This window comes from Malaclemys terrapin, chromosome 10 (assembly GCF_027887155.1).
Source record: "Malaclemys terrapin pileata isolate rMalTer1 chromosome 10, rMalTer1.hap1, whole genome shotgun sequence".
Classification (NCBI taxonomy): domain Eukaryota; kingdom Metazoa; phylum Chordata; order Testudines; family Emydidae; genus Malaclemys; species Malaclemys terrapin.
Window position 1 is genome coordinate 25,492,356 of NC_071514.1, and position 18,180 is coordinate 25,510,535.

At 42.8% G+C, this 18,180-nt stretch overlaps 1 protein-coding gene across 2 annotated transcripts in view; it reads right to left on the minus strand.

The window, feature by feature from the left end:
• The window catches only part of NEDD4 (NEDD4 E3 ubiquitin protein ligase), a 121,486-nt gene that overhangs the window by 77,630 nt on the left and 25,676 nt on the right, over positions 1–18,180 (minus strand). For both annotated transcript variants that reach the window (XM_054041621.1, XM_054041620.1), the window contains exons 3-5: positions 16,866–16,944; positions 16,050–16,088; positions 4,186–4,239 (exon numbers count right to left, since the gene is read on the minus strand). In XM_054041621.1, coding sequence (XP_053897596.1) covers positions 4,186–4,239; positions 16,050–16,088; positions 16,866–16,944 — 172 coding nt within the window. The remainder of the gene's footprint in view (positions 1–4,185; positions 4,240–16,049; positions 16,089–16,865; positions 16,945–18,180) is intronic.

An 18,180-nucleotide genomic window follows, 5' to 3' on the forward strand; every position in this document is an offset into this window, starting at 1 on the left:
GTCAGTCCACTCAGCTACAGAAGAAGCCTACTAGTGGGTACAGCTGGACTTGACACAGAATCTTGTCTTCTAGCAATGATTTGAAGACATAAGCCTCATTTACTTCCTCTCATCTCCTAAGACTGCTCCACTTCATGAGCATTTCTACCCTGCTTGCTTTCTAAGATCACAATGAAGAAGTTCACAAGGCAAGAGGTTGTAGCAGCCTGAACTGCCATTCTTGTGATGAAGAATTCCCATAGTCTGGTGCTAGCAAAGAATTTTGTCTTTTCTGTAAGAAATATTGGAATCCTAGGCAGACAAAGGTGCATACTGAAAAATAATCTATGAAACTTGTTGCCAGTGTAACCCAGGCCTGCTTGGTGTGGTGCTCTGTTCCCCTTCAGTGGCATCTAGTCCATCTAGAGATTGAGGAGTCTGCTACAGCTTTAGCCAATAGCCATGTGGCTTTTAGCTCATGTAGTAGAGACTTATACACTAAGCTTCAGAGATCCCAGGTTTAATCCTGCCAGCATTACAAGTGGGGTCTCATCCAGGATATCAACCAGGAAGTCTCTGAAGCCTGGGACGTGCTTCCTCAGTTAGGGGAAATATGTAACCCAGGCAAGCTTGGTGTGGAACTCTGCCCCCCTCTGGTGACACCTAGACCATCTAGAGCAGTGGTTTTCAAACTTTTTGTATTGGGGACCCCTTTCACACAGCAAGCCTCTGAGCATGTTTTAAGTTAAAAATGGGGGAGATAATGTAATCCAGTGGGGACTTGGGGCTCTCAGCCCCAGGGAGCTGACAGCTTGCGACCCCCATGTAACTACCTTGTGATCCCCTGAGGCGTCATGAGCCCAAGTTTGAGAATCCCTCATCTAAACATTGAGGAGTTTGCTACAGCCTTAGTTAATAGCTACGTGGCTTTTAGCTCATGCAATAGGGGCTCATGCACTAAGCTTCAAAGGCCCGAGGTTTGATCCCATCCGATGACAGCTAGGGTCTGTCGGCATTACTCCAGTAGCAGTTGAGAGAATATGTACGTGTTCAGCAATAGTCTCATTTTTATCAAGTATGAGAGAAGGCACTGTGATCCAGAAAAGGCAACATTGTTATTTGAACTACACTGTAGATTAATAAAATATTGCGTTTAGTTTTAAGCATGGATTTGTCAAGAACAAATTGTGTCAAACAAACCTGACAGATTTCTTTGACAGGGTAACAAGCCTTGTGGATTGGGGCAGGGAGGAAAAGTGGTAGATGTGATATATCTTGACTTTAGTAAGGCTTTTGATACGGTCTTGCGTGACCTTCTCATAAACTAGGGAAATACAACCTAGATGGAGCTACCGTAAGGTGGGTGCATGAATGGTTGGAAAATCATTCCCAGAAAGTAGTTATCAGTGGTTCTTAGTCACGCTGGAAGGGCATATCAAGTGGGGTCCCGCTGGGATCAGTTCTGGTTCTGATTTAGATAATGTCATAGAGAGTACACTTATCAAATTTGCAGACAATCCCAATCTGGTAGGGAGTGCAAGTGCTTTGGAGGATATCATTAAAATTCAAAATGATCTGGACAAATTGGAGAAATGGTCTGAAGTAAATAGGATGAAATTCAAAAGGACAAATGCAAAGTACTCCACTTAGGAAGGAACAATCAGCTGCACATACACAAAGTGGGAAATGACAACCTACAAAGGAATACTGCAAAAAGGGATCTGGGGGTCATACCAGATCACAAGCGATACATAAAGTTAACAGTGTAACACCATTGCGAAAAAAGCAAACATTCTGGGATGTATTAGGAGGAGTGTTGTAAACAAGACACGAGAAGTAATTCTTCCACTCTACTCCACACTGATTAGACCTCAACTGGAATATTGTGTCCAATTCTGGGCACCACATTTCAGGAAAGACGTGGACAAATGGGAGAAAGTCCAGAGAAGAGCAACAAAAATGACTAAAAGTCTAGAAAACATGACCGATGAGGGCAGATTCTAAAAATGGTGTTTGTTTAGTCTGGGAGAAGAGAAGAGAGGGGACATAACAGTTTTCAAGTACATAAAAGGTTGTCACAAGGATGAGGGAGATAAATTGTTCTCGTTAACCTCTGAAGATAGGACAACCAGCAATGGGCTTAAATTGCAGCAAGGGCGGTTTAGGTTGGACATTAGGAAAAACTTCCTAATTGTCAGGGTGGCTAAGCACTGGAATAAATTGCCTAGGGAAGCTGTGTAATCTTGGTCATTGGAGATTTTTAAGAGCAGGTAGACAAACACCTGCCAGGGATGGTCTGGACTAGATGACCTCTCGAGGTCACTTCCAGGCCTATGATTGTTTTCTCCACCTCATTGAAGTCAAAAGCTCACTCTGCCCATCTTTATATCATGATTTTTACTTTCATACTGTTCCCCCCCTTTAAATACTCTCATTAGTGTAAAGTTTTCACAAGCGCTTAAGTGATTTAGACTCCTAAACTTTTGAAAATGGGATATAGGTGCTTTTAGAAATTGTACCCCTAGTTAACAGTCAAATCCTAGTGCCTTTTGAGCACTCCTACTCTAGTCTGAATGAAAGCTGAAGCACAAGGCCTGAAGTGTCATTTTATGGGATTCATTTGCCAATCTGCTGAAACAGTTGATGCTCTTGATGGCCAGTCTCCAAGAGGGTAGATAAACTATTTTTTATAGAACATTACAGAAATATTTAACTAAAATTAGCAAACATCAAATTTAGAGTTCTAAAAATAAATTTGTTTCAAGTTATAACTTGTTTTACAACCTCAAAATTAAGCCTTAAAATTTGCTTAAATTAATATAATTTTAAAAATATGCTGTATCAATGAGCTGAGTTAGAGGGTTGCCCCCATTTTGTATACATTTTAAAAAGAAGCACCCTTTATCTTTTGATATCAATTCAAACTTTCAGTTTTGGTTGTGCAGAAAAGATTTTGCCATTATTTTTAGTTTCAATTTATATAGTAGGTGCAGAGAGTATTTCCCTTCATTTGTACTAGTTCATTCAAAGTTAAGAAACTGATTGAGTGTTGAAAAAGCAGGAAAGCTTGTTTTCTTCTGCCAATCTATGACTTAAAACCAGGTGGGAGAGGATAAGCTCTACTACTTCTAAGAACTTGAAGGACATGGGGCCAGATTTTCAAAGATATTTAGGCACCTCAAGATGCAGATAGGCACTTAAAAAGGCTAGCCTATGTGCATCTTTCGGCGCCTAAGTACCTTAGAAAATCTGGCCCATAGTGACCAGAAAAAGTCAATTCATTAACTACAGTTAATACATAGTTTAATAAGTCCATTTTTAAAATGTAAGATGTATTTTGAATAATTTTTCTTCTCTTCTGTATCCAGTATAATTACTGTAGTGTTGTTAAAAAAAACAAAAACAATTTTTAAATACTTTTTCTATACATTTTTAACTGAATTCCAGTTTTCATCCAATCATAGGTTGACACAAATCTAGAATAAAAAGGCATGTAGTAAAGAAATATCATATACCTTTTCAACAAAAACTTTAAAATTAAGAATTAGAATAAGTGTATGTTAATGTTTATTTCATAAATAAATGTGTATAGACCTAGTGTATCCTCCTAGCTAGCACCAACTTTAGTTAGAAGGCTATATTTGGTTTCATCAACATATTTAATCATCATACCAAAGAATGGGAATGAACCTTCTAGGTAAGGTACAATTGCAAAATAAGTTTAAAAATCAATGTTTCCTTCTTGCTGATTTAAATTATGATAAAAATTGCGGTTTTAATCACTGATTTAAATCAATCCACACTGGTCTCAGAGAAACCTTTATCTTTACTACGGGAATTTTGGTAGTGGTAAAACAGGTATTCGATCATTTAAGAGAGAGTTACCATAACCAAAATTAAATTTCTATAACATTTACAACCCCTCAAACGATAAATATAATTAAATCAGGTGAAAGACTAATCCATGAAAACATTTTGAACAAGATACTATATCTAAGACACTGGATTCCAAAATTTGTAATACAGAAGAATTACAGAAAGTAGTGACTTCAAATAAGAAAAGATGAGCTGTCAGATTTAGCCTTAAATTTGACATGTTTATCAAAATTAATTTCTTACGGAGCCGCTTTTTTAATACATGTCCATCTAAACTTGATTTCATGCTTGTCTTCAAAAACAAAAATATTCTAATATACAATGACCTACCAAACGGTTTTCATCAAATACTTCAAAAAGAAGCCTGTGCTGCTGAGGATTAACCTAGGAAAGAGGAAGAGATTAACAGTTATTAGTTAGTCAAGGTATTTGGAAAGCTGCAGTATTTGTTTTTGCTAAGCAAATATTCTAAGCTTAAACAGGAAGCGGTAGACGGGTCACACAAACCTGGCACTAAAAGGACAATTCCTTATAAAATGTTTAATTATTTCTAAATTAATTTGAACTTTTAATAAGATTAGTATCAATGCTGACACAAACCTTGTGCATTTTATAGATTCACAGAATTTAAAACCAGAAGAGAGCCTTAAATAACATAATCTGACCTCCTGAATATTACAGGCCAAAATATTTCACTGTTATTCTTGTATTGAGCCCAATAATTTGTGTTTCACTAAAGAATATCCTCCAGAAAGACATCCAGTCTTGATTTGATGACAAGGAATAGAGAATCAAACACTGCCCCTAGCAGTTTGTTCCAATTTTCCAGTTTATTCATCACGGTTAAAAATTGTGCCTAATTTCTAATTTCATTTTGTCTGGCTTCAGTCAGGCATTGGTTCTTGATGCCTCTCTTTATTGTGTTTAAAGAAAATGATTGACAGTTCTACACAATTAAGTTCAGTACATAATATTTGAGACTGAACAGTCATTGTTCTGAAGAAATCATTTGACAAGTTGTTGCTAAAAACTACAACGTTCTAAGTCAAAACAGAAAAGTGCTTGAGTGGAGATGTGATACAACTCAAAAAGGCAAATGAATTCTTAGAGGAATGAAGCTTATTTTACACTTCACTTTATTCCACATAAGGTTGCCTGCTTTCATCCACAGCAAAACAAATGCTGCAGGAACCAAGGTGCTCAAAGAAATCTAACATATTTGATCCAAGTGTCACAACTAAGTTTTTAAACAGAAAAAAGTAGCCTGCCACCCAGGAGTACTCTCACCCTGGTATCTGTATGAACACCCTTGTACAAGGTAATCAAGCATGTGATTTTACCAAAGTGGAAGAGTAGCTTTGTGCCCAGAACAGTGGTATTTGGAACTGTATGAGGCCTGGTCTACACTAGGCGTTTATGTCGAAGTTAGCGCCGTTACATCGAATTAACCCTGCACCCGTCCACACCGCGAAGGTATTTAGTTCGACATAGAGGTCTCTTTAATTCGACTTCTGTACTCCTCCCCGACGAGGGGAGTAGCGCTAAATTCGACATGGCCATGTCGAATTAGGCTAGGTGTGGATGGAAATCGACGCTAATAGCTCCGGGAGCTATCCCACAGTGCACCACTCTGTTGACGCTCTGGACAGCAGTACGAGCTCTGATGCTCTGAACTGCCACACAGGAAAAGCCCCAGGAAAATTTGAATTTGAATTCCTTTTCCTGTCTGGCCAGTTTGAATCTCATTTCCTGTCTGGACATCGTGGCGAGCTCAGCAGCACTGGCAACGATGCAGAGCTCTCCAGCAGTGATGGCCGTGCAATCTCAGAATAGAAAGAGGGCCCCAGCATGGACTGATCGGGAAGTCTTGGATCTCATCGCTGTGTGGGGCGATGAGTCCGTGCTTTCCGAGCTGCGATCCAAAAGACGGAATGCAAAGATCTACGAGAAGATCTCTAAAGACATGGCAGAGAGAGGATACAGCCGGGATGTAACGCAGTGCCGCGTGAAAATCAAGGAGCTGAGACAAGGCTACCAGAAGACCAAAGAGGCAAACGGACGCTCCGGATCCCATCCCCAGACATCCCGTTTCTACGAGGCACTGCATTCCATCCTCGGTGCGGCCGCCACCACTACCCCACCAGTGACCGTGGACTCTGAGGATGGGATAGTGTCCACGGCTGGATCCTCGGACATGTTAGCGGACGGGGAAGATGAGGAAGGAGATGAGGAGGACGAGGCAGTCGACAGCGCTCACAACGCTGATTTCCCCGACAGCCAGGATCTCTTCATCACCCTTACAGAGATCCCCTACCAACCCTCCCCAGCCGTTACCCCGGACACAGAATCTGGGGAAGGATCAGCCAGTAAGTGTTGTAAAAATCTAAACATTTATTTGTAACAGAACAGGAATATTAACAATTTAAAAAATGGGTTTCTCATGATTAGTTTGATTAGCTTAACGGTTCAGTCATGGGCAGTGCAACTATTGAAAAAAAATCTAGCAATGTCCGGTTTTGCATGATTGTCCTGCCCAAGCCGCTCTACTGGTTAGTCACTGCTACAGCAGCTACAGTAAAATGCGGTCTATATGTCCGGGGATGGAGCAGAAATCCTCCTGTGACATCTCGAGGAAGCTCTCCTGGAGGTAATTGGAAATCCGCTGCATTAGGTTCTTGGGGAGAGCGGCCTTATTGGGTCCTCCGTAGTAGGACACGTTGCCACGCCACGAGACTATCAAGTACTCTGGAATCATTGCTCTGCACAGCATGGCGGCATACGGCCCTGGTCTTTGCAGGCTTTCCCGGAGCATTCTCTCTTTCTCGCTGTCAGAGATCCTCATGAGGGTGATGTCGCTCATGATGACCTGCTTTGAATGAGGTAGGGGAATGTTAGTGTTGGGACTGCTTTGCCGTTCCTTTACAGAACTGTAACCGCTGGTTTGCAGCCACGCGGTGGAGGCGGGAGAGGGGCAGCCGAAAGGGATCGTTCCCGGGGACAGCCGCGAGGGTGTGGGACAGGAGCAGACTTCCTGCTTGCCGAATTGCTGGCAGCAGGGACCGACATTGATTTCAATGTGAAATGAGGCCATTGCTAATATTAAAGTTTTAAGCTGCCACAAGTCTACGGCTTACCATGTCTGCCTGCAACAGAAATTCCGTTCTCCTGAGAGGCTTCTCAAATGTGCTGTAGAAGACCCCAGGCACTGAATGCGAAGGCCGAGAATTCGACCTTGTGCTGAGTGCGCATGTGATAGGTGCTGTGCATGGTCTTGTTAACAGAGAAAGACTATGTTCTTTGTTCACAACTACATTTATCTTTCTGAGGAATTCACTCCCTTTTCCCCATTCCCACAGCCCCATCTGCGACTGTCTCACAACCTAGCCTGTCATCACACTCCCAGAGGCTAGCGCGGATTAGGCATAAGAAGAAGAGGACACGGGAGGACATGTTCTCGGAGCTTATAGCCTGCTCCAGAGCCCAGGCAGCACAGCAGACCCAGTGGCGGGAGAACTTGACCCGAATGCACCAAGCCAACATGGATCGGGAGGAGAGGTGGCGTCAGGAAGACCAGCAGGCGACTCAAACCCTGCTTGGACTAATGAGGGAGCAAACGGACACGCTCCGGCGCCTTGTGGATGTTCTGCAGGAACGGAGGCAGGAGGACAGAGCCCCGCTGCAGTCCATCTCTAACCGCCCTCCCCCGCCACCAAGTCCCATACTCCCCTCACCCAAAGTGCACAGAAGGAGAGGCGGCAGAGTCCCTGCTAACTCTCACTCCACCCCTGCAGAGAGCTCGAGCAGCAGAAGGCTCTCATTCCCCAAAATTTGACAAGTTCTTTCCTTCCCGCCTGACACAAGCCCCCGTCCAAGTTTCACTTTCCCAGTTCCATGTTTGGTTGATAATAAAAAATACGTTTCTGTTAACTACTGTTTCCATCATGTTCTTTTGGAGGAGGGGGGGATAGGGGGTTGGTAATTCGACAGGACAGTCACCTTTGGCAGGGTATATAGTCGGGGGCAGGCACAGCAGCAGGGCACATACATAGTGCAGTGATGCAGTGACTAGTTACCCTGGTTAGTCTGGGAGGTTGTTTTCATGTTATGTGGTGGGGGGTAGGTTGCTCTGTGACTTTGTGGCAGGGGAGGGCAGTTACAGATCTTAAGCGGCGGTCCTTAGGCAGGATCACAGAGCCACACAGCAGGGGATCTGTAACCGTCCTCCCCCTGCCACAAAGTCACATAGACCCCCCCCATACACACAGTCCCTATCAGGAGGGGTGACAGGCTCCGTTGAAACAACCATCCCACCGCAGCGGAGCCTGTCAATCCTTGAGTTTAGAAGCTGCATTCGCGCCACTACAGTACACCCGCTCCGCACCACAGTCTGCGTCCCAGTTTTAAAAAATTCCCGCGAATACAGTATTCAAGAAAACGGTGTGCTTTAACAAAGTAGAACTATTTTTATTTTGAAACGTGTGTTGGAAGTGGGGTGAAGGGGGTATGTAACTGGATAGGATAGTCAACATTAACTGGGCAAAGAAACGGGGGCAGGTTTAGCTTCTCAATACACAAACTTTAAAGTCACAGGTTACCCTGCTCACTCAGGAACTTTGCTTTCAAAGCCTTCCGGATGCACAGCGCTTCCCGCTGGTCTCTTCTAATCGCCCGGCTGTCTGGCTGTGAGTAATCAGCAGCCAGGCTATTTTCCTCAACCTCCCACCCCGCCATAAAGGTCTCCCCCTTGCTCTCACAGAGATTGTGGAGCACACAGCAAGCTGCAATAACAATGGGGATATTGGTTTCGCTGAGATCACAGCGAGTCAGTAAGCTTCTCCATCTCCCCTTGAGACGGCCAAAAGCACACTCCACCACCATTCTGCACTTGCTCAGCCGGTAGTTGAAGAGTTCTTTTTCAGTGTCCAGGGCGCCAGTATAGGGCTTCATGAGCCAGGGCATTAGCGGGTAGGCTGGGTCCCCGAGGATGACTATAGGCATCTCCACATCCCCAAGAGTTATTTTGTGGTCCGGGAAGTAAATACCTTGCTGCAGCCGTCTAAACAGACCAGAGTTCCTGAAAACACGAGCGTCATGAACCTTGCCCGGCCATCCCACGTAGATGTTGGTAAAACGTCCCCTGTGGTCCACCAGTGCTTGCAGCACCATGGAAAAGTAGCCCTTTCTGTTAATGTACTGGCTGGCCTGGTGTTCCGGTGCCAGGATAGGGATGTGAGTTCCATCTATGGCCCCACCGCAGTTTGGGAATCCCATCGCTGCGAAGCCATCTATGATCGCCTCCACGTTTCCCAGGGTGACTACCTTTGGCAGCAGTACATCAACGATTGCCTTGGCTACTTGCATCACAACAACCCCCACGGTAGATTTGCCCACCCCAAACTGGTTCGCGACTGACCGGTAGCTGTCTGGCGTTGCAAGCTTCCACAGGGCTATGGCCACTCGCTTCTGGACAGTCAGGGCTGCTCGCATCCGGGTGTCATTGCGCTTCAGGGCAGGGGACAGCAACTCACAAAGTTCCAGGAAAGTTCCCTTCCGCATGCGAAAGTTTCGCAGCCACTGGGATTCATCCCAGACCTGCAGCACTATGCGGTCCCACCACTCAGTGCTTGTTTCCCGTGCCCAGAATCTCCTTTCCACGGCATCAACATGACCCATTGCCACCGTGATGTTCTCGGCGCTGGGTCCCCTGCTTTCTGAGAGGTCTGTGCTACTCTCAGACTTCAGGCCATCACCGCGTTGACGTAGCCTCCTCGCCTGACTTTTCTGCATCTGCCTCAGGGAAAGGTGTATGATAAGTTGCGAGGCGTTGAGAGCGGCCACAACTGCAGTGATGGTTGCAGCAGGCTCCATGCTCGCAGTGCTGTGGCGTCCGCGCTGTCACTGACTAGAAAAGTGCGCGAACTGATTTCCCGCCGGCGCTTTCAGGGAGGGAGGGCGGGAGTGATGGACGGATGACGACAGTTACCCAAAAGCACCCTGGACACATTTTTTTTACCCAGAAGGCATTTGCGGCTCCACCCAGAATTCCAATGGGCAGCGGGGACTCCGGGAACTGTGGGATAGCTGACCACAGTGCACCACTTCCAATGTCGACGCTTTCCCCGTTAGTGTGGACTCACAAAGTCGAATTACTGTCCTTAGTGTGGACACACACGTTCGACTTTGCAATATCGATTCCAAAAATTCGATTTAAGTAAAATCGAACTACTCTCGTAGTGTAGACAAGGCCTGAGTAATCAGCCAAAGAAAGACTAGCCAATCGCTGTAGAGAGCAATTATATGAATTTGAAGATATCTGAATCCTGTTTCTACACACAGTGGATAAAAAAAATCTTGAGATACTCAAAGAATGCTATCTAATCCATTCTCTCCCTGTCCTCTCTTTACTTCTCCTTATTCATTTAGGTCTTTACTTTATTACTGTGACTCCCATCCTATCGTGTTATGTGCATGTAGTATTGTCTGGTCTTGCAGCTTTAACAAGTTGTAAAATTGCAGAATTCTATTGGAAATCCTGCAGCGTGCACAATTTTTGGAACATATACAGTCATTAACCCTTTTGTATTTTTCATTATAAAAACAATTGAAAAAAAGATTACAAGAGTGCTCTCCTTAACCTGCTGTATCACATAGCAGCTAAATCCTGCAAATAATACTGCATGAAGGTATTGCCATAAATCCAGGTAGCAGCATTCTCTCTATGGAGATATTTAAGACATGTAGTAGAAGATGCCTCAGAGGTGGTACAACATGCTCATCTCCTTTTTGGTACAGTAACTCCTCACTTAACGTTGTAGTTATGTTCCTGAAAAACGCAACTTTAAGTGAAACAATGTTAAGCGAATCCAATTTCCCCATAAGAATTAATGTAAATGTGGGAGTTAGGTTGCAGGGAAATTTTTTTTCACCCGACAAAAGACTATATCAGGAGTAGGCAATCTGTGGCATGCATGCCGAAGGTGGCACGCGAGCTGATTTTCAGTGTCACTCACACTGCCCAGGGTCCTGGCCACCGGTCCGGAGGGATCTGCATTTTAATTTAATTTTAAATGAAACTTCTTAAACATTTTAAAAACCTTATTTACTTTACATACAACAATAGTTTAGTTATATATTATAGACTTCTAGAAAGAGACCTTCTAAAAACGTTAAAATGTATTACTGGCACGCGAAACCTTAAATTAGAGTGAATAAATGAAGACTCGGCGCACCATTTCTGAAAGGTTGCTGACCCCGGACTATATATAGCACACACACACAGTATAAGTTTTAAACAAACAATTTAATTCTGGTACACAGTGATGATGATTGTGAAGCTTGATTGAGGTGGAGGAGTCAGAAGGTGGGATATTTCCCTTACTGCTAAATGATGAACTAGCAATTGGTTGAGCCCTCAAGGGTTAACTCTCTCACTCTACAAGGCAGCAGGAATGGAGGAAGGGGGTATGTGTGAGAGATATGCGCATTTCCCCTTTAAGTACACTGCCTTGTTATTTAGATCAGCTTCCCAAGACCAGCTGCTGCAAGCTCCCTCATCCTGAGCCCTGGTGTCTCCCCCCCGCTCTATGGAAGATGGAATAAGCGGGGTGCAGGAGCAGGGGGAAGGGGGACACTGACATTAGCCCCCCCCTTCCTTCCCTCCCTCCCACACAGCAAGCAGGAGTCTTGGGGAGCAGCTCCAAGGCAGAGGGCAAGAGCAGCACATGGCAGTGGGGGGAGGGACAGCTGCAATTGCTATCCTGCTGGATGGCTGCAGCACAGGGAACTTAGGGGAGCAGGGAGCTGATAGGGGGGCTGCTGGTTCACCCTGGTTCCAAGCCCCCACCAGCTAGCTGCAACAGGCAGCTCTTCCTGCAAGCAGTAGACAAAGCAGGTGGCTGCCAAACAACATTAGAAGGGAGCATTGCACAACTTTAAATGACCATGTTCCCTAACTGATCAGCAACGAAACGACGTTAACCGGGAAGACTTTAAGTGAGAAATTACTGTATCTGGATCCTTGCTAAATGACAGCAGTGATGGAGAGTCAGATCCACTTTGACAGTCTGAGCAGAAATGAGCAACCTTTAGTCTAGCATATGAAGGTCACTGATTTTCAAAATGGTTTAGTCCCATGAAGTAAATAACCCAGCCTCCCTAGGTAGCGAATACGGCTTGTGGTAAAATACCGTAGGTTAGAGGATTGATTTAATTAAAATTAGAAGCCACTTTTGGGAGAAGTTTACATAGGGTCAAGGATCATCCTTACCCTAGAAGGATACAGCATAGAGTGTGTCACTGTGGGTCATCCATTAGTTCCTCTATCTTGTGAATCAACTAGGTGAGTTTACCACCAGGAACAGGGCCGGCACCAAAAAGTGGTGCCCCCAATTTTTTTTTTTTTTTTAAAAACAGCGTTCCTGGGCTGGGCTGGGCTGCTGGCGGCGCACTGACACATGCGGCTCAGACTCCCTCTCCCAGCACAGCGGCCGCTCCACTTCTCCTGCCTCCCAGGCTTGCAGCACCAATCAGGTGTTTGGCGCCGCAAGCCTGGGAGGGGAGGAGAATTAGAGTGGGGGCAGCATGCTTGGGGAGGAGGCAGAGCAGAGGTGAGCTGGAGTGGGGAGCTGCTGCACGGCTCCCCTGAGGGAGGGGGGAGAGCTGCTGTGGGGGCGGGGGGCACGGAGCTGCCGCAGGGCTGGGGGCGCAAGGTGGAAGTTTCACTTAGGGCGCGAAACTTCCTTGCACCGGCCCTGACAAGGAATGCCCTCTTTTTCAATATATGGAGCTATTACCAGAATTTCCTTGTAATGTCAGTTTGAAAAGCAGCATGTCCCAGGATGGAGACTGCTCTTGAACAGGAGGTAAAACATAAACCAAGCCATTTAAGTAGGAAGAAAGAATACAAGTGTCATGTACCAACGTATGACAGAAAAAACAAACTTTCAGAGATAAGGGGGAGATCCAATAGTCCAGGACAAATGGAATGGAAGACTGGTGAAGCTGAAATTCTTCATCTTTCCCCACTTCAGAATGAGTTTCTTGCAGAAGATCCTTGCTCTGAAGAAATTCAAAGAACTCTCTTGCAGAACAATAAAGAACACATTCATCCAGCAAGCATCCAGGCTGTCAGACTGGACCTCAAATTGAGTGGTAGAACCTGAGCTTGCTTCTGAGACAAAGAAATCTAGTAGGTTGGGCACAAGGGCTTGAAAATCCACTGCTACATCCAGTAAATCAGTGTATTGGAATTGATGAGGCAAGGCTCGGGCTATGATCAAACCCTGGTTCCATCATGTCTCACTTTTTAACCAGGAGATAAAGCAGATGCACTCCTTTATGAATTGGCTCTTATCAGGCAGTCATCAAGGTAGGATGGCCATTACTACTGCTAGACTTTTCTGGGAGCTCTCGTGGTGCTGCAGAGTGCCCAAACTAGCTAGGTCATTCCCCCACACTGAAGCAGAGGTACTTTTGATTATCCAGATGAAACAGCGCAGAAGTAATAATGAAACTGCCATACTGGATCAGTAGTGCAGTCCATTTAATCTACTGCCCTGTCCCCAGCAGGGGCTAGTACCATGTATTTCAGAGAAAGATGCAAGAAACCCTGTACTTACCAGATAACTTGGGGGCAGGTTAAGTTTTCTTGTAACCATTCCCCACCATCCAATAGTTAAAATTTGGCTTCTAAATCCTGATGCTTAAGGGTAAATCCCTGTCAAATCTCTAATACTATAAACTTTTATATTTGCTATACATTTAAAACTACAATTCTTTTTTGGAACTCCTGCAAAGCTCTTGACCTCTGATATTCTATGGCAATTAGTTCTACAGTTTAATTTTAGATTGTGAGAAAAATTTTAAAGTTAGTTTTGAATCTCCCACCTTTCAACTTAATTGATGTACCCTTGTTCTTGTGTTATAGCAAAAGGTGCTCAGAAGTTCCTAGTCTACCTTTGTTCTACCCATTCATTATTGTGTCTGCTTTTGGGTCCAAACTTAATTATCTCAGCTCTGAGTTTTTCATTTCTTTAATTCCTCTCAATTCCATCTAATTCTGCTATCATTTTCAGATGCAGCAGTCAGAATTCACAGTATTCTAAGTGAGGGCATACCATTGATTTATAAGGTCATTATAAATTTCCATTTTGTTCTCCACCCTGATCTTTATGCATCTATTTGCTTTTTTGACTGCTGCTGCATATTGAACAAAGGTGTTCATTGTTCTGGTCACAGTGATGCTCAGATCTTTTTTCCTTAGGCAAACTGAATTTAGTATCAAGTAACATATACAAGTAATTTAAATTACTTCTTCCAATGTGCATTACTGTGCATGAAGGCACACAATTTCATTTAGCATGAAATTCACCTCGCCTGTTTACATCTCTGAAAACTCCACTCTTCTTTAGTCTTGACTAACCCCAAGCAGATGTGTTATCTCAAGTTATCTCCCAACTGCTCTCCCCTTTTCCAAAATAGAAAACACAGTCTTAAAATGGAGCCTTGTCACACCACTTTAACATTTTGCCATGATGAAAACTGATAATTTATTCCAATGGTTTCCTGTCTTAACCATTTACTGACCCTTGACTATTAATATACTTCTCACTCCATGACTACTTAGTCTCTTTAGTAATCTCTTGCAAGGGTCATCAAGAGGCCTTTTGCAAGTCCAAATAAATGTCCTTTATCCACTAGTTTGACATTTTAAACAATTCTAAAAAAGGTTAGTGATGTCCAATTTTTCCTTTGTAGAAGCTGTGCTGGTTAGTCCTAGAAAATAATGATCTTGTATGCATTCTATATTTTAGTTATTTCAACTAATATACCATGTACATGAGCAGGCTTACTTGTCTCAACTCTCAAGATCATTCCAAGCACTTTATTTCAAAGATACAGGTGTTACAGTTGTAACCCTCCCATCCTCTAGTACAGTAGTCTGTTCTAACAAGGCTGCATATTTTTTCAAAACAGCTAATCCATTTAATTCTTAAATTATTTCAGAAGTCTCTGAGATAGGTCACAAGGTCCAGATGGCATGATGCTTATTATGTCATCAATTTGTTCCAGCACCTCTTCTTTTGAGGCATCAATCTCGAATAGTACCTCAACAACTCTCCTGCTCTAGTGAAGACCTCACCTCAAAACAGTTTCTCAGCAATATCCTTATCTTCCCAGGTTTTTACCTTTTGGTGGTCCAGTGGGTCCACCAGCTCCCTCAAAAGCTTCCTTCTGAAATACTTACAGAATCTCTTATTTGTATTTATTTTTATCTATTTACTCTGCAATATCTGCCTTGGGTCTCTTAATTTCCTTCTTACATATGGCCTCATGAAATGGTATCCGGAAGAGAGGATGGGGAAAGGCATGGCATGGCGCAAAAAAAGGATTCAGTACCCTTTTCTTATGGTCTACAGGACCCAATTACTTCTGTTTCTCTGCTTCCTCCCCACTCCCAATACTCACCCAATACTCAGGAAGCGCATCTTTCTGCATTTTTCCTCTAGAAACTTTATCAAATTCAATAGTTACATACTTTGTTTAAAACTGATGGCTCAGTTATCAAGCTTATCTATCCATGTTTTTCAGGTGTTACCACTGCTACCAGTTCAATATAAAAAAAATGAATATGACTCAGCAATTCTTGTCAATATTTTGCTTTGAATTATCTAATTTACTTTGGAATAGATTTATCTTTTTAAATCCTGAATTGGAGTCCAAGTTAGGAGGAAAGTTACAATTTTCTGCTTAAGTTGTTGCATGCCCTCTAGAGGCTGGTTTGGTGCATGTAAAAAGGATTAATAAGCCCTTTAAGAAAAAGTTAAATGTTAGATCTATTCCCCACCAAAAGTAATGCAGCTGCAGAACTACACAATTAGGAAGAGCAGTCTATTCAGTGTTTCAGAATATTAAAATTTCTTCAACTGAAAATCAGTGCTTAATAGCCCACCTCAAATAGATGCATCAGAAACAGACTAACTGGTTCTGTAGATAATATGAGCTATTTTTCTCATTCTGTAAATTTCTACCCAACCACAAAGAAAATTCGCTACAAGATGGTATTTTGCAGTACAACACAGCAAGTTGTGAAAGTATTTGTTTTAGTAGTATTAAGTGCATATTAGTAGCACATATCTTGCATATTACATTGAAGAATGTAAAAAATATATAATCAAACTAATAAAGGCACTTACTCTAAACAAGAACTCTTCATTCCACTTTGGATTCAAGGTCTACAGATAAAGAGACAACATTTTGATTATACACAGTGTTCTGTACTATTGCCTTGCTTGAAGATCTGCATCTATTTCAGTTGATGTGACACTCTCTTAAGCATAAATAAGTTTTTAACTTTGCTAGTTAAGATACAAGAAGTCATAGGCCAAAAACCAGGCCTCATGCTCCTTCAGTGTAGTGCAGAAGGGAGCCAACTCAAACAAATATTGCTAGATTCCGGCCGGTGCACATGGAAAAGGCGCAGAAAACATGCACTCCCTAACTGTCACGGTGACATTCTAAGTTGGGGAACAGTGACTGCTGCATGCTCCCCTCTAAATCCAACTGATTTTCTATGTTAGTGGCTTTGAGGTTAGTGAGCTAAAAAAAAAAAAAAAAAACCTTCTACTTGCCCCTCTATGTGTCATAGAGGGATCAATATCAGCATGGCTCTTCAGTGAGCTATGCTAGAGATGGAGGAAGGGAGAGAAAAGGTGAAGGCCCCATGATGGCACCAGGCCTCCCCATGAATGGCCTACTTTTGAGACTACACACTCCTTTTCCATTCCCTTCCATTAAGAAACATATTGAAATGAGAATTCCACAGCAATGCCACAGCTGAGCTGCAGAACTAAGAGAGTAAATTATAGAATGTTCCCTTCCTTAGATTCCCCCAACTCTTACCCCCAAAGAGGTGGCGAGGAAATGCAGTCCTACTTATTCCAATCTTAGCTTTCTGCCTGGATTCTTGATAAAATAAGGGGGGGGGGGGTGGGAGAAGAGGTAAGTCTAACCTTTTTAATAGTTTTTGTTTGAACACTGGTAAAGATTCCATTCACTGGCTCATACACTGTCACTTTCACATAAGGATCACTGGAAAAAAAGAGCTGAAGTTAAAAAAAAAATTTCCAACAGTTGTCAGTATTATTCTTAATTAGTTTTTAAAATGTTGAAATGTAAGAATCTTCACAACTCCTGTTAAATTTAAAGGCTAGAAGGGACTACTGTGATCATTGGTCTGACCACCTGTAGAATACAGTCCAAAGAACTTAATCAAAGTCATTCCTTTTGAACGAGATCTTGATTTAACAATTTACAGTGAGAGAATCCATCATGATCCTAAATTGTTCCAATGATTAATTACCTCCGCTGTTAAAAATGTACAGCTTATTTCCAGTCAAAATTTACCTAGCTTCAACCTCCAGCCATACCCTTATCTTCTAAATTATGAAATATTTGTTCCCCATCTAGATAATTATAGACAGTTATGAAGTCACCCCTTAGTCTTTTCTTTGTTAAACTGAACAGACAGAGCTCTGTAAGGTATGTTTTCTAATCCTTTAACTCTTGTGGTTCTTTTGAAAACCCTCCCCAGTTTATCAACATTCCTGAATTGTTGACCACTAAAACTGGGAACACGGTGTTACAATAGCTGTCACACCAGTGCCAAATACAGAGATAAAATAATCTCTCCCCTCATACTTGAGATACCTATTTATGCATCTAAGGATCCCATTAGCCCTTTGGACCAGTATCTCACTGAGAACTCGTGTTCAGCTGATTATCCACCATGACTCCCAAATCTTTTTTGGAGTGCTTTCCCAGGATAGTTCCCCATCTTGTAAATATGGCTTATATTCTTTGTTTCTAAATGTATGCATTTACATTTAGCCATATTAAAATGCATTTTGCTTGCTTGTACCAAGCTTACCAACCAATCCAGATTGTTCTGTATCAGTGAGCTCTCCTCCTCATTATTTACGCCACTCCAATTTGTGTCATCCGCAAACTTTAACAGCTATTTTGTGTTTTCTTCCAGGTCATTGATAAAAGCGTTAAATAGCGTAGGGTCAAGAACCAATCCCTGTGGGACCCCACTAACACCCCCTCTTCCATGATTTTCTGTTTACAATTACATATTAAGACCTATCAGTTAGCCACCATTTAACGTGTGCCTTGTTAATTTTGAACAGCTCTGCTTTTTTTTTTTTTTTTTTTTAAATCAAAATGTGCCTTACAGAAGTCTAAATATATTACAGCATCACTATTACCTTTATCAACCAAACCTGAAATGTCGTAACGAGATATCAGTTAGTTTGATAGGATCTA